Here is an 18,146-nt window from a genome sequence, read left to right as displayed (position 1 = left end):
GAAACAAAAAGTAGTTTTTTAGAGGGAAAAATATGAATTTCAGCCAATAAAGTAAAAAACAGTGTGAAATAGATAAGTGCTTTATTCACACACACGTCTTTAAATATAATAAAGACATGATAAAACATTATTAGTCCAGGTATGGATCTTTATATGATGGATGCATAATAAATGTGTGGATACAAAATTATCGCACTAAGTTCGGACTGGGGTAAGTTAAGCCAAACAGCATGGGGCAAGTTGAGCCATGGTAATTCATATGGCAGTGTATCTTAAAAAACAAACAAACCATAAAAATCGACTGAAATGCTGGCTGAAAGGAGCAAATTTACATGACTGCTCTTTTCTTTTTAAAGGATGTTAGTATTTATAGAGAATTAGCAAGTGAAAAGACTTTAAACGAAAAATTGACATGCTGGTTTTCCCCTCATACATTTTGTACATAGTTTTTGTGGCTCAACTTACCCCAGAAGGTGGCTCAAACTTACCCCATATATGGGGCAAGTTGAGCCATTTGACATTGTTTTTTCAAAGGTCACGATGAATTTCAGTGTGGGGATAGAAAGTTATATATAGGTGGAAAATATTTCAGGAGAATTAAATTTCAAGGCAAGGTACTTATTCCGACAAGATTATTAATCCTATCAATTCTAACATGCAAAAGCAAAAACTGTCACAACTTACCCCGCCTTCCCCTACTTAACTTTTTAAAACTTTTATGGATTTTCCTCAAACCTTCACTAGTTTTTTTTCTGCTTTTTTTACAACAAACTTTTTGCCAGGGTGAACTTTTCCTCTAAAGAGTAGTGGCAGTAAACACTGATTTCTTGAGAGAGTATGTACATCCAATGTTAATTGACACAATATCAAGGTAGATCTAGGCCCCGTTGCAGAAAGAGTTGCCATCAAACTAAAAAAAATCTTGCGCGCTTGATTTTCAGCCAATGAAGCAGCCGTAATCGGGACTTGCGCTTGATATTTTGACTTGTGTTTATAAAACGCAACTCTTTCTGCAACAGCCCCCTAGTCTTGAAGCTACATAAAGCGAACTTTGTGAAATCTTGAAACCGAAGCTGGAAAACAATCACATTGAAGATCATCAACACAGATAAGCACATGTGGGACAGTGTATTATTATTACTCGGTTAGAAAAGGACCCGCCAATTAGCTGAAGTGCCATGCTTATTTCTTAGCAATTATACAATATTTTCCAGAATTTTTTGGCACATAACTATTAATACATAAAGACAATTTGCTGGTCATTTTATGATTGGATTCTCTTTGAACACATTTTGAAATTGTGACCACAATTATCTTTAAATAACAATTATTCATATTAAAGGTACAAAGCGAGTGCAGGGGGCTATGCAATCCTGTATCCCATTCCAGCAAACTATTATAATCGTGTGGTCCTTTGATGCTGGACTACAAAAGATCTTTGAACAATGCAAGCAAGCAATTTTCTTACCAAAACAAAAATTAAAGTTATTAATTACATGTTTAATAGTAAAAACAAGTGAAATTTGACATATTGCTGATAAAAAACTTGTCTTGTTATTTGAATTACTGAATGTTGTTTTTACAAGAAAATGCACTCATCCTCAGCTTGTTAAGATATCCCACTGTACATCTAATTTCTTTTTAGAATTTCTAACACATGAAATCTGAAAGAAAATGCAGCAATGAATGATAAAATTAAAATACATGTTGCCATTTTGAAGAATAAAATGTGATCAAATAAACAAGACAATAACAAGTACTGTACATTCATTGTCATGGTGGGTTGAATGCAAATTCAAACACAAATTGGAAATTGTATAATGGGATTTGATTTGTACTAGTATTTGAACAGTTAATAATTTACAGAAAGACAATAACATAAAGACTACGTAAGAGCAATGATATACACTCCATATCTACCCTTAAAGGACAAGTCCACCCCAACAAAAACTTGATTTGAATAAAAAGAGAAAAATTCAGCAAGCATAACACTAACAGTTCATAAAAATCGGATGTAAAATAAGAAAATTATGGCATTTTAAAGTTTCGCTTATTTTCAACAAAATAGTTATACATGTATGAACGAGCCAGTTACATCCAAATGAGAGAGTTGATGACATCACTCACTCACTATTTCTTTTGTATTTTATTATATGAAATATGAAATATTTTTATTTTCTCGTCATTGTCATGTGAAATGAAGTTTAATTCCTCCCTGAACACGCGGAATTCCATTATTTTAACAATTTGTGCTTCAGGCAAGGAGGTCCTAATCGTCAAATTCGTAAAAATTGAAATATTGTACAATTCAAACAATAAAAAACAAAAGAAATAGTGAGTGAGTGATGTCATCAACTCTCTCATTTGGATGTAACTGGCTCGTTCATATAACTTTTTTGTTGAAAATAAGCGAAACTTTGAAATGTCATAACTTTTTTATTTTACATCCGATTTTGATGAAATTTTCAGCATTGTGCTTGTCTGATTTTTCTCTATTGATTCAAATCAACATTTTTCTGAGGTGGACTTGACCTTTAAAAAAAAAAAACCCTGAAGGCCCGGATCATATAACAAAATAAATTTCCAAAACAATGGCACAAAATAAAAGGCAAACCAGAACAAAAATACAGCATTTGGATATTTAATACCCACCCCATACAACAGAAGTATGCTAAAACATCAAGGCTCTAGCAGATTTTGAAAGACAATATACATGTACATGTACATGTATGCCATTAGATGACACACGTAAGATATCTGAAAGTCCAGGAATACAACATAAATACTATCCAATATTCAAGGAATTTTAATATTAAACTAGAACTATCACTAACCCCGCCGTACATGTTACCATGGTAATAGTTTCAAACACATTGAAAAATATATATCCTATTTTGACCACAAAACCAATGTGTGAGCTATCATGAGAATTGGTTAAAAACTGATGAAGTTGTTAAAACTGCAAGATTTTCGCATAATTTTTGACATATAATATGTTGTTACCTTGGCAACATGATAACTGACATATGGAATGAGAATTGGCTGAATACTGATGAAGTTGTACGAACTGCAAGATTTTTTCCCAATTTTTGGCAGAAATTATGTTGTTACCATGGCAACATAATTTCTGACATACGCAACATTTATGTGCCACACATCTTTACCTCAATACCTATGTGTGAGCCAAATTTCAGGAAATTGAGGAAGTAGTCTGATGCGCAAGATTTTTACCATATTTTTGCCATAATATACCGTTACCATGGCAACGCAATTTCCGACACATGCGAGAAATATGTCTTGCACATCTATACCCCAACACCAATATGTGTTCCAAGTTTGATGAGCAAGATGTGAAACGGCCAATGTCTTGGCCAATAAAAAGTGTGCTCTTGACCCGATTAAAACAATACTTATTTTGAAACCTATACCATTTCAAAGCATACATATTCAAATCTATCATGACATAAGACTCAGACAAAAGTGCAAAAATTAACAACTTTTGTCAAGTGAAAATAATAATTTTGCAGCATGTTTTAGATCAATATTTTCACCTACATTGCAAAATCATGAAATAAATTCAAACACATGACCTAAAAAGAATGATTCTTCATCTTTACAATGATACCAAAATCATGAAATTTGATGTAAACATGTACATGTACTTAGAGCAGCAATGACAGAATTAAAACCTCCAGAGGTGTTTTGATCCGCATCAGGCACATCAAATATTGCAGAACCTCTATCACTTGAAAGAAAGAAACTACTTTTTGCTTGATGACCTGCCTACTGACTGGCTACGCTGTATATAAACCCCTCAAAAAAGTTCTGCAAGATTGAGTGCTAATAAATTTCTTTGTGTGCCATCATCATATGTAAAAGTTGTACCATTGGAAAGTATGATTATTCCTCTTTGCGATCATGTGTCATTTGTAACGCTAGTGTTATCATGAAATACATAGACATGATAAATATGCAGCAATGTAAAAAATGAAATGTTGCAAAATTCATTGCCATGTCATGTTTGAGTTCTGCAACTCAAACTGCAAGTTTGAGTGCTAATAAATTTCTTAATGTGCCATCATCCTGTGTAAAAGTGATATCTTTAGAAAGCATGATTATTCTTCTTTACAATCATGTGTCATTTGTAATGCTGGTGTTATCATGAAATACACAGACATAATAAATATGCAGCAATGTTAGAAATGAAATGTTGCAAAATGCGTCGTTTCCAATGGCGAATTTCCAATTGTTTGGAGGATGGACCGAGTGCATTCACTGTCACCTGCATGGTGGAAATTCTATAGAAATGGAGACTCTTGTTGAAATCAATGCATTTTGTAACATTTCACTTCTGACTTTTCTCAATGTTCAGGGTGGTTGCATATTCCATGATTACATAATCACACCAAATGGCATGTCATTGTAAAGAGGAATAATTCAGCTATCAAACGATACCAGTTTCATCTTTTACAATTCATTAACCACAAAGATATCATCCCCCAAAACTGAGTTGCAAAACTCTTTTTGAGGGGTTTAGTTATAAATGTATATTGAATACGACTTATACTAGTAATTGAGCTCATGTGTCATCCATTCGCAATCATACACATGTAGAGTACTGAAGTGTCACATCATCCATTTTCCAATTTGGCATTTGATGCAGTATTTGGTACCCTGGGGTACCAAATAATAATCCGCCATTTTGTTGAATTATTTATTTTATTTTTTGCGCTGTACCCTGGGTTACCAAAAAATGTGTACAAGTATATTTTAATGTTTTGTACAGATTTTTTTTCTTTTTAGTGATCTTATGTAACAATTAATGCATACAAATGATAACTGCACTGCACTGCGCTGCACTGTGCCTGTGATGGACGAGTAATAAGCCTACACCACCCCCATCGCGTGTACCAGGGCGAGTTTTGGGACTATAAGCTAATCTTTTGTGTAAGTTAGCTGTCGAAAAGTATACTTAAATTCTTAAGTATAACATAATTTGTTTACTATTATTGGCATTAGATTGTATCAAAGAAAGGAAATAGGCATTGTGATCATTGTCCCCATTCATTGTCATGCTTGTCGCACCGATCGTACGACCGTGATCACCATGACAACAATGTAACTGTACACTATTACAACATGAGATGGCGCTGCACAACGCCGTACCCCGGGGTACTACGGTACCCTGGTGTACGGCGTGATGCATCATTTGACATTTATGATACTATATTTTCCCATTAAATCCGTGTATTATTTGATTGTAAATGTTATGAACCAGGCCAAACAAAAATAACAAAAAATGCTGAAATGCAAAAAATATTTTTATTGTGAGGTCATCACTTTGGTACTATATATGTCTTTTATAAGAGTACAATGTAAATTGTAATAAACATTTTTTTAGAAAGAACAGAAATATTCCACTTTATTCATTAAAACTAATAAGAACAATATTATGAAAGTGTTTTGATTGAGAAAGATGAACAAATACATTTTTCCTGCTGCTTGTGGACCAGAATCCTCCATTCTGGCTACCTCCCCCCCACGGCCTTCTCTGGAAGGAGGGTGGGGGTTCATGGGATGATGACATCAACCAGAAGTCTCCTCTCTCATCCACGACTTGATGAAAATTCCCCATATTTCAGATAAAGGATGATAAGAAATAAGTTCATAAATTGTACATGTACACTCTGGGCATGTGCACATAGATGTAGTAGTCCCATTGATTAATACGGTCTATTGAATTTACAGCCAACAATGGAATTGGAGATCCGGATTGCCCAGCAACCCCTCCATCAAACGACCCTTGTGCTTGTGTCTCCCGTTTTATACGCACCCCCTTTCTTCGTGATGAAGTTGATCCAATTGTTCACAAAGCCATGATCTAGCTCCAGGAGGCGTTCCTTGCCGCCTGGCTGTCGAGGAAGTAGCTTTCTTTCCCGATAAGTCCAGTTGTGGGTGATGAGGAAGCACTGCTTCAGGAGAAGGGCCATCACCGCAGGGCATACCACCGCACCATACAGAATGCACACAAAGATGATAGCAAGCCTGGAGGATACAAAAGACGAAGACAATTCCAGTGATGCCAAGTTCAAAGACCAGCTATGCGTGAGATTTTCTGTGAATCTGAGTGAGATCATAGACATTGTGTACAATGTATATGGGGATACGCTGTGATAGTTGCATGAGACAGAGATTTGAGGGGATGAACAAGAGTCCAAAATGCTTGAGTCTCACGCACAATGCGTGAGACTTGGTAGCTCTGCAATTTGGTACATGTAGGATAAAAGGTAAAAGAAAGTAGTTGCAGCAAACAATTTCATGAGAAAAACTTTAAAATCAAGGTTAAATACTAAATGTACCATATCATCATAGATCTAGTTTTGGTACACTGAAATTAACTTACCTTTGTGAAATCATGGAATCTTAGCTGAAAGCCGATGATTCTGATGATCACTAACACAAAAAGGCATATGTGGGAAGTATACGTATTGTTCGGAAAATTACCTGACATATTATGGAATTCTGTGCTAATTTTTCAGCAATTACACATTTATTCTATTCCAGAGCCAAAAATGGCACATATTTTTTAGTAATACTACAAAAACCTGGATAGTCATTTTATTGGATTCTATTCAAACTCATTTTGAGTTCGTTACCACAACTGGGGGGTGTTTCACAAAGATTTAAGTATGACTTAGAGTCGCACTTAAATACCGGGTTGCGTACGGTATGAAAGGCTTGACCGCATTGGTCAGATCATGTCATGAGGACGCGCACTACTGCGTATCTATCAATAAGATCGCGCGTTGCATATCTTGTACGCGTCGGCATTTAAGTGCGACTTAAGTCATACTTAAATCTTTGTGAAACACCCCCCAGGTAATTATCTTTTAAAGAGATGAATAGCATTGATAAGATGATGACACCAGCTAGAGTTAGTTGCCTTTTCATAGGCACTGTCACACACTGACATTTATACATAGTGCCAATGTCGTGCTTCACATTGCCTTTTGAAATTGTTGTCTAAATTATGGACCCATCGTAGTGATCGTGTCAGATCTTGAGAGCGTTTTATTGTAGAAAATGTTTTGGATAGGTCAAAACGTTTCACGATGGTAAAGGATCATACATCATTGGGAACGAGGTAATAGAAATAAAGTTAAAGAATATCATGTGTCGACAGATGACTGAAATATACTTGCCCAAAATCTATTTCACTTGCCCCCAAAATCCTTGAAAAAATAGCTTAACCTCTTTAAAAGAAAGTTTTGCAGTTTTATAAACCATTAACCTTTTTCTCTCTTTTGACAAGAACCGATCTACCTTGTTATTGCATCATTTCTTTTTCCAAAAATTGATCTTATCTTGCCTGCCATGACTAAAATTAGGGTCAATATCAATCGACCGTAATTTTGGTCATTCTACTGTAAATATTTGGCTTGCCCAATTCAGGCAAGCAGTTTTGGTCTTTACTTCAAAACACTTGCCCGACCCTAACTTTTACTTGCCCCGGTCTATCAGGCAAGTGCTTATGTAGCACCCTGCAGATGTTAATTTGAAATCTACATACATGTAGTCTTAGGGATCTCAATTTTATTGAAAGCAGCCTTAACTTTCTTACTGTTTGTCCGATTTCTTTCAGACTTTCGCCATTCTGTTAATTCTCCTTTTCCAACACAACATTTTATGACCAATGCTGGATTCCCCTTCAATACAGGTGTATAAAAAGTATTACTACAGGTAAACGATAAGATGACTTCTTACTCTGGGTCATAATAAATGATCTCCAATATTCCATAGAAACTAGCTTCATCATGAGTGACCTCAAAGAGATAGTAAGACCCCCTCAAAACTCCCCAGAAACCACCGACGACGAATAGGATAAGGGTGACGATGAAGGACCGGTGGTTATCTTTGCCAATACAGACATCAAGCCTGAGAAATAAAAATAAACAATCCAAAGTAATAAATGAATTAAAGTAATTAGAGTAATTAAACAAAGTAACCAATAAATTAAACAAAGTAACCGATAAATAAAACAAAATTGATATTGATAATAATCGTGTAAGTTTGAGTACTGGTAGATAGTAAAAAAAAAAAATTCAGATTCAGGAGCGCGATCGCGCTGGCGCTCCTAAAAAAAATAAGGAAAGCAAAAAAATCACGCTTTAAAAAAAAATAATAAAAAAAAGCTAAAATTTCACATTTTACATCTTTAAATCCATGAAATGGCCATCTATTTCCCATAATTCCTTTAAATTATTTTGATTTAGTTGAAAACTATCAGAAAAATGAAGAATATTCACCTCTTTCCCGACTCTGATTTGAATTTGAACTCGGTAAATATTGTAGTCCCATATGTAGATTTTTTTTTTGAGCGTGGTTTTTGGTAAACATATTGACCCAGGCCTAGTTTCACCACAGAATGATTAATAGCTACACAGCTATTGCATATATACATTAAAAAATGTTAAGAAAAATCTGCAATTTATCATACATGTATTGAATTGATTTGAGCTCCTCAAGGCGAGCAATTCTGAGGAGCTCAATTGAGCTCTTCAAAAAAATGGAGAGCGATTTATTGAGCTCCACGAAAATATAAACGTGAAATCTTTACCAACCATCTTTGTCATCATCATCTGACTTGTATTTAAGGAGTCGAGTAACCCTAACAGATCTCAAGTTGTTATCCAACTCATCGATGAGTTGTTACATGGAATTCGCGACTACATAGCGACTACATAGTGGAGCGTTGTGGCCCAGTGGATAAGTCTTCTGACTTTGAAACGGAGGGTCGTTGGTTCGAATTTCAGCCATGGCGTAATTACCTTCAGCAAGAAATTCATCCACATTGTGCTGCACTCGACCCAGGAGAGGTGAATGGGTACCCGGCAGGATTAATTCCTTGAATTCATGAGCGGTGAGAGGCAGCTCGAGCTAAAGCCGGGGTAATAATAATAATAACAACACGCCTCGAAATAGAATATTTCTTGATAGATGGCGCTATATAAATGCCTATTATAGTATTATTATTACTAATACATATACAGTACATGTACATCAAATACTAAGAGCACCTTCAACTTCACACAATCATAGTACACAAACTGTACTGTCATTAAAGAAAACATAGTTGCGAGTAAAACAGGGTTGGCATATTTCCCTTTTTGGAGGCTTATTTCCCGGACCCCGGGAAAATAAAGCGGTATTTACTGCTTTTTTCTGGTATTTAACGCTTTTTTCTGGTATTTAACAATTTTCATTGGGCAATACCGGGAAATATGATTTTCCACTCACTTTTCTATAGGGATTGTCAAATTTTGAACATAAAAACAAAGGTGGTGAGTATGGTTGTTCTGGTGTGTACCGTTTGTGTGAGTGTGTGTGTTTGTTTGTGTGTGTGTGTTTATGTTTGTGTGTTATCTTCATGTATGTCTGTTATCATGAAATGCTGGAAAAAATACCATAAAATACTGAAGGATCCCAAATATACATACATGATGTTCTTCATTATTAAAGTCAGTCAATAATTACCATATTCATGAAAACTATTTTCATTTGTGGAGGGTAAAAACAATTAAAATTATTGAAAAAAAAATTATAAATCATATTTCCTGTTTTTTACATATTTACCGGACGCCAATCTTACATTATTTACCGGACGGTATTTACCACTGGTTATTACCACTACCGGTGTTTACCGCCCAAAAGTTTAGAAAACAATTTTGTCACTTGTTGGAGAAAATGCAGGAATTCATTATGACATCACATATTTGTGGTTATATGACACCTAGATAGAATCCATGTCATTTGATTGGTTGGTCGATATCGATCATTCAGCCCATTTTACAATGCCGTCATCAACCGTGCAATTTTAGATCTATTCATCGTGCAATTTTGGATCCATACGATTTTGTCCATTGCACCCTCGCACCCAGACTGCAGGCACCACTCATGTTTGCAGAGCGCATGTTGCATGTACGCGATATTGATCTGGTGAAAGATGAAATGAAAGATCCATTCAACTTGGCTACGCCTCACTAGGTGGTTTCAGACCGCCTCGAAGTTTGCCAGTTCCAGGTATTCTCTGATCGGGAAATTTACCCCGATCAGAAAATACCAGGTATTTTGGTAATGTGAAAGCAAACTACGCGTAATTTCCCCGAAAGAAAATACCCGCTAAATAGTAGGTACTTGGCGAAATTACGAGAACTTTCGTGGGGATTTTTCCAAGGTCGCAGGTATTTTGGCGATGTGAAAGCAAATTACGGGAACTTTTAGCCCAGCATGTCGTTGGGCGCGGCGGCGTGGGTGGCTGCTGGGCTAGTGATTTTGAACCTCGCGCCTTGCCTGCTTATCAGACCATACTGCGCATGCTCGTAACTTCGGGAACTTATCCCGAAGGATGTGTTTCGGGGCGGTGTGAATGCAGGAATAATTAACGGGTATTTTGTAGCCTTAAAAAGTTCTCGTAATTTAACGGGGATTCTTGTGATCGAGGCGGTTTGAAACCACCTATTGACTGGATCATTTAATCTTTCACCTCATAGATATCTGTCCATTGCACTCACAAACATTCATTACTCAGAGCTGCCTTGTTGTATTTTGCATTTTCAGTATTCTTATCCCCCCAAATCAGTATTTTGACCAAAAAATCCGTATTTTTACCATGAGATAAACATGCATAGTATAATGGCAAAGTTCGATCACTTCTTACATTATTTTGCGCCCCACACCGTCGCACACGAGACCGAAAGCTTCAGTCTAGATTTTGGTTGTTCCGCTGAACTGCGTTGGCTGACTCACCAATACATAGACTGAAAAATTCGGAGGCCCGTACGTACAGACAACGTATTAGCAGTAACGTTAGATCTAACATTCGACGGAAACCTGTTTTTTTTTTCCAATCGTTTTTTGCACATAAAATCATAAAATATCACATTATGAAAAAGAAATTGCATCTATATTTACGTAAAAATGTATGAAATTCAGAAATATCGTACCTTAGACCGCAGTTACGGCAAATTCGTTTCAAATTATGATCGAAACATCATCTTCGATCCTTCCGTCGGTCAACGTAAGTTGCCATCTTGGATGACGTCATCATCCTTACAGACGTATTTACCAGTCGCAAAATATCGCGATTTGAGCCGCTGCTTTGTGCTTGGAAACTACGTGCGTGTGCTCGGAACTTGTCACCCGCAATGATTCGCCAGGATATCGAAAATTCTAATCGGAAAGCCTTGATGAAAGCATAACTCATTGAACGTAGAGGGCAGCAACACACGGAATACCTTTTCTTCTCTAATTTGTTTTTTCCCGTATTTTATGATGAAAAAACGTACTGCCGTATTTTAAATTGATTTCCGTATGAAATACAGAAAAATCGTACTACTTGGCAGCTCCGATTACTTGTATACCAATTTGCAATCCACATAGGTATTGTAATTTCAACTTTAGTTCATTAAAAATTTGTCTGATTTTGGTATTCATCTCTGCTTCATTATTTTTCTTGTTTTTTTTTAATAACTTTTTATCTGGCTTGGGTTCCCTGAATTAATGAACAATTTGCTGGATCTTTTGAAAAGTAAGGTTAAAGGTAGAGTCCACCCCAGAAAATTTTTGATTTGAATTGATAGAGACAAATCATACAAGCATATCACTGAAGATTTCATCAAAATCAGAAGTAATATAAGAGAGTTTAAACCCTTTAAAGTTTTACTAATTTTTAACAATTTATAGTTATACATGCAAGCACAATTCAGTGACATAAGAGAGTCAATAATATCCCCAACTCACTCACTCTTTTTTTTTTTTTTACTTTACATAACTTTATTATTTTACACCCGATTTCAATGACATTTTTTAGTGCTTTGCTTTTTGGATTTTTCTCTCTTTATTGAAATCAACTTTTTGTTGGGGTGGACTTTTCCTTTAAAAGCCAAAAAAGAAATCTGTATTTACCAAACACAGTGGTGATCCAACCGATGTACACAGCGGTCACAGATCTTACAATGGCCCGCTCTGGCTGGCTTCACGATCAGACACGCAGCACACCAATCCGAGGGTCCCTGCATCTGATTGGTCAGTTGTTCCTCTTTCTCCTTATTCCGGCCAAGCGTTGGTCCCCTTTCATTGCTCTTGTGAAGATGTGTGAGACGGGAGGGTGCTTGTCCTTTTGTCTCTTCTTCATCTCCCTGACAGCTCGTTCCCGAAGATTCCTGATGGCATTTGACAAACCCAGGTGCCACCTTGGTCAACGTAAAAGCTCCGAAGAAGAGTAAAAGGTTTATCGAGAGGCAAGTAAGCTCAAAGACTGTGGCATCCGTAACGAGAATGACAAAGGAAGAGAACAAAGTGAATATAGAAACCAAAGTCACGCTCATGAAGAATTTCGTCCTGTGCTTCCGTTTTAGGATTCGTAGAGAGTACAGTATGGCACTTAGCGGGACGATCATGAAAGAATAAACGGTATATTCGAGGCACCAGGATGCAACATAGAGCCAACAGGGTATTGCGATGAGAGGAAGGAGAGCGGAAATGTCAAGCAGGTCATCAATACGCTGCGCCCCTTGCCCTAGGAATGTTGGGATACGTACACGGTCGATGATCGTTTCCTTGACAGCGGCTAACCTAGCTCTGCCAATAGTCCTCCCAGTGAATAATCTATAAAAGAGGAACGGAGATAGACATATAAGAGAGCAACAAAAACAAGGCATATAAAGCGATTTTGTGTCTTGCCCACTTATGAAAATAACAAGAAATATTGTGATTTGCGAGGGCGTGCAACACAATTGTATCAAAACTTCATTGTGACAAAACTGGGATGGAATTACGTTTATCATAAGAGTCTTGCACATAAAAATGTTGACCTTTAAAACTTTGACCTTACCAAGTGACCGCTGAACACAATAACATACAGGTCTCTAAGTACATCTACAACCACTTGTTCACTGCTACCACCTTGCCTGTGGGGAATCTAGAGGTACATGTAGGACTATGGTATGCCAATGTTGTACAGAGCACACACTTTAAAAAATCATTAAAATATCACTTTTGTGACCAAAATTACTAATTTCCATACAGTTGCAATTTATTTTTCATTAGTAATTGGGAATAATTTTTTCATTCACCAGAGCGCTCAAAAACTTGAATTTTGGGCATATATTTGTGTACGCCCTCTATTGGTGGAAAGTAATATGGCAAGAAAATTTTCATTTTTTGATCTCTATTTTTAATTAAGAAAAAAATGATTTAAAGAATCAAATTTAAATAAGAGCCAAGTTGTATGAATAATAGATGTAATGGAAACTGTCAGTGTAAAAAAATCAAGCATTTGCCCCAAAGAAAAAGAGAAAATAAGCCAAACATTGCCACCCTCATTTTGCCACACATGGAGATATAACTGAGAACAAGGTTATATTATAACCTTGTTCATTGAATGAGTGCCTACAACCCAAGTTTGGTATACATGTAAACATGACTTCCGGTAGCAGAGTTATGTCATAACATTGACCTCAAAATGACCTTTGACCTTACCGTGTGACCTCTGATTGCGCCATGAGATGCAGGTCTCCTCAGTACATCTACAACCCAAGTTTCGGTGAAAAGTAACTTACGGTTACGGAGTTATGTGTAAATAAGGCTTCGTTCTTGAAGTTACCTTCCCATTCAGTACAGAATGCGAGGAGGAATATGATACAGATGTACAAGATCATCAATGGCATTGATGATTTGAACAAGGACATGTTCTTTACATCCACATCAACTCAGCCGACACGTGGACATCTATGCAAATTGTATGTGAAGAGAAGCAGACTGGTCACTTGGATAAATCTTGCTCATTATCATCCCTATGATAATGAGCAAGATTTATCCAAGTGACCAAGTTCTCTTGATGAATTTTAAGAAAATATTGTGTTTGACATGATTTAATTCTTAATTTTTTAGTACGTAGCAGCTAATCAACCTTGTGACAAACACACTGAGAGAATATAGATGAGATCATTTGGGTGTGGAAACAACCCACAACGAACAACAACAACATTTAATTCATGAAAAGTGTTCCGAAACTTAGATTCTTCACGAGGTCATTGACTGAGCTTAACATTTATAGTTAAAAAGGGGAAGTTCATCCTGACAAAAAGTTTATGGTAAAAATAGCTGAAAAATAAAAGATTTTGGCGAAGGTTTGAGGATAATCAATCAGACTATAGTATAGGTTATTAGGATTTTAATTATTTGATTTATGATGTCATTTAATAATAAAGTGAGCAGCTTTCCTAACAAAGTTACAAACATATCGACTGGAAAAAAAATCAGTGAGAAAAAGAAATGTCATTTTCTCAGTGAAAATTTGTAAATTGTAATATTATACCTTCAGTCAGTAGAGGCGCACGGCCAATATGGGAGACTCTCTCCAATAGGGGAGACAATCTCCCACATTGGAGACTTCCTTTGCAAAATGACAAAAGAAACAACACCAACAAAAGCATGATTTTTTTCCAACCAAAATTTTTTCTCACTGAGGTCAGAAGCCCATTTGTTTTGTGTGTGACTGACAACAAAAATCCTTATCAAAACAAAATTACACGGTGAATTTTTAAAGTAAACGGTGAAGAGGGGTAATTTTTTATGAGGAATCTGCTTATCACATTTTTATTTGCTGCCAAGGCCAAGGCCGCAAATGTAAACAAAGGAGATTAGTCTCCAAAACTGAAGACTGTCTCTGAAATTGGATACCCAAATTCTTTACAAAAGTCTCTGATATTGGAGATAATTTCCCACATTGGAGACAGTCTCCAATATTGGCCGTGCGCCTCTACTGTCAGTACCGGTATATCAATACAAAAAAAATTCATTTCAAAATGCGCTCCTAAAAAGAAAAAAAAATCATCAGGAACCATTAAAAATGAATGCATTTCATATTCTTGGGCCTGGGCTGGGCTCATGCCCATGGCATAGGGCCCAGGCCGGGGGCAGCTAGCTGCTCGTTTAGTTTATCACTTTTATCAATAATAAATGACGCCACAAATCCAAATCTTAATTAATTCAAATTCTATTTTACTTCCTAATATTATTTAATGGATTTTCCTCACACCTTAACCAATGTTTTTATAATTTTTCTGCTATTTTTACAACAAACTTTTTGTCAGGCATGTCAGGGCCAGGGTGAACTTCCCCTTTTTATACTTTTAAGACTTAAGTTATAATACTACTAGCAGAGTTCCAACCAAGAGTCCGCAGAATTCAGAAGCTCGCGCTCGGCCTCGGGCGGTGGAGCTACAGTAACGTCAGCGCCTGGCAAACCAATGCCATGGGCATGGCAATATCTCGAGCGGCGGTGGTGAGGAAAGTAATGAAAAAAGTCACCTGTCACACGACTCATCCAAATCTTCACAATCACAAAACATGGCCAATAGATGACTCCTTTCTCCCTTTGCGTCGATATATTCACAACAACAGAGAGGGTCTCCTATTTCGTCTTTCTTATCCATGATCTTCGAGCTATTTTATATTTTATTATCGGAGCAAAGATATGCCGACGACGCGCGCGGTAAAGGGAGGGTACGATACTTCTCATATCGCAAATAAAAACTGAGAAATTTAGATTTTGATAAGGATGTGGTGGTTTGAGTAGGCTCGTTTTCCGAGTAGATCTAGTTAGATCTATATAACTTAAGCAAGAGTTTTGGTTTATGACATTCGTTTCACGATACCCCAAAATTTTAACTTATTGACTGATGTACTGTATACAATTTGGAATATTTTTTTTTCAGATAAAAACTAAAGCATCTAATAGATCATGCTTAGTTTTTATCCGGAACCCCCCAACATATTCCAAATTCATGATCTATTAAAAAATCAATCAAGGCTCAAATTATTTGACGAAATTTTCCATCCCGATATCTCAATCATCTTTGTCTGGTTCGATTTCAAATTATAAAAATTGCTTTTTAGTAATCTGTCCAAAAATTGAAAAGGAAAAAAAGAAGAAAGTACAATAGAAACAATTAAGTGGAATGCCTTTGGCGGTCTCACCTGCATCACGCGGTTCAATATAGCATCAGTGCTGACTTTGGAAACTACTTAAAATAATTATTCACAAAAAACACTATTCATAGCATGATAATACGTTCACCGATATTTGACCTTGATCGTGTGACCTAAAACTTGTCAGTGATACTTGAGTACCCTAGCTATATCCACATTTTATACACTACTTTCTATAGACTTTTGAAAGTTATGACAGCAATCTAATAATTACCTCAAAAATGGCCAAAGTTCAATGACCTTTGACTTTCGTCATGTGACCTAGCTGAAAATCGCAGATGTGAGTGATACTTGATGACTCTTATGTCCAAGCTAGACCAAAATACTATGATGGTAATTCAAAAAATACCCCCAACATGGTCAAAGTCCATGCATTGACCTTTGTCATGTGACCGGAAACTCGCACAAGATGTTCAGTGATACTTGGTTACTCTTATGTCCAGTTTTATGAACTAGACCAATTCACTTACACAGATATGATGGTAATTTAACAGATACTCCCATTATGGCCAAAGTTCATTGACCTTAAATGACCTTTGACCTTGGTCATGTGACCTGAAATTCGGACGGGATGTTCAAAGATACTTGATTACTCTTATGTCCAAGTTTCATGAATCAGATCAATAAACTTTCGAAGTTATGATGGTAATTCAACAGATACCCCCATTATGGCCAAAGTTCATTGACCTTTGATGTTGGTCATGTGACCTCGAATTCGCACAGGATGTTCAGTGATCCTTGATTACTCTTATGTCTAAGTTTTATGAACTAGACTGATAAACTTTTAAAGTTATGGTAATTCAACAAATACCCCCAATTCGGCCAAAGTTCATTGACCCTAAATGACCTTTGTCATGTGACGTAAAACTCAAGCAGGATGTTCAGTAATACTTGATTAACCTTATGTCCAAGTTTCATGAACTAGGTCCATTTACTTTTAAGTTATGCTGTCATTTCAAAAACTTAACCTTAGGTTAAGAATTTTGATGTTGATTCCCCAACATGGTCTAAGTTCATTGACCCTAAATGACCTTTGTCATGTGACCTGAAACTAAGGCAGGATGTTCAGTAATACTTGATTAACCTTATGGCCAAATTTCATGAACTAGGTCCATACACTTTCAAAGTTATGCTGTCATTTCGAAAACTTAAATTGATGTTGACGCCGCTGCCGTCAGAAAAGCAGCGCCTAGTCTCACTCTGCTTAAAAAGGATGAAGGGAAAGAAGCTTTCATCCTCTCAAGAAGGCTCCAAATTAACGCAGTGACAAACATAGTCATTTTTTGACTGGTTGCCAACACTAAAGACAAGAAGAAGTTGGTGTTGCATGAGCCTGTAGTCCAAGTTATATGGGGAAGTTAAAAATTGATGCAGAGGTTCGAGCCCTGGTCACGTCTTTCGGATAGTGACGTTAAATGTCGGTCCCAAACGTTAATCATCATATCCGATTGCTGCATGTCTGGGAAAATCTCAAGTACACTCACACACATAAGTCGCCCACATTGACAGTATCTCGCATGCAGTTGCCTACAGACGAGCACGCAAGTCTAATTTGCTTGAAATTTTTTTTTGGAAATGCTCACAACTTAGCTGTGGGAAATTGCCCCTCAAATAACCCACAATGCTTGCACGGAACAATGTGACAAAACCTTTAAGTCATGCATAAATTCATAACAGCTATATGACAAACCAGAATGGGTAATGTAATTTATCATTGTTTGAAAAGTATTACAACACACAGAAATTACATTCACACAAAAGAGAGTAAATTGTTCAAAAAACACTATCAACCTTTTAATTTGCCTCAGAATAAGAATAAATATGATCATAACTCATTTGAATATATTCCTATTTTGACAAAATACACATAAAAGTACAGTTCACACAAAAAAACAGATAAAATAACAGCACTTACAAAAGAGATCTATTAATATGAGACAAACAACTGAGATATTCTAATCGTGTAGAGAAATGAATAGGAACACAAATTATTTACAAGAGTGAAGTTTCACCACTCTATAAACATTAAATCTCAGTCTCTATATTATGGCAATACAGACATTTCTTTATCTACTAAACTCTAAAAGTACTTC

General features: G+C 36.3%; 1 protein-coding gene across 1 annotated transcript; it reads right to left on the bottom strand.

The window, feature by feature from the left end:
• Positions 1-4,755: 4,755 nt before the first annotated feature.
• On the bottom strand, positions 4,756-15,538 carry LOC121419964 (palmitoyltransferase ZDHHC23-like). Its single transcript, XM_041614470.1, has 4 exons — positions 15,373-15,538; positions 11,965-12,666; positions 7,765-7,935; positions 4,756-6,045 (listed from the first exon to the last, which is right to left on the bottom strand). The coding sequence occupies exons 1-4, from the start codon at positions 15,495-15,497 to the stop codon at positions 5,793-5,795; spliced, it is 1,251 nt and encodes a 416-aa protein (XP_041470404.1). The 5' UTR covers positions 15,498-15,538; the 3' UTR covers positions 4,756-5,792.
• Positions 15,539-18,146: the final 2,608 nt, after the last annotated feature.

Source organism: Lytechinus variegatus, chromosome 8 (assembly GCF_018143015.1).
Source record: "Lytechinus variegatus isolate NC3 chromosome 8, Lvar_3.0, whole genome shotgun sequence".
Lineage (NCBI taxonomy): Eukaryota > Metazoa > Echinodermata > Echinoidea > Temnopleuroida > Toxopneustidae > Lytechinus > Lytechinus variegatus.
The sequence above is the reverse complement of the archived record's forward strand: the minus strand, read 5'-3'. Positions and strand labels throughout refer to the sequence as shown.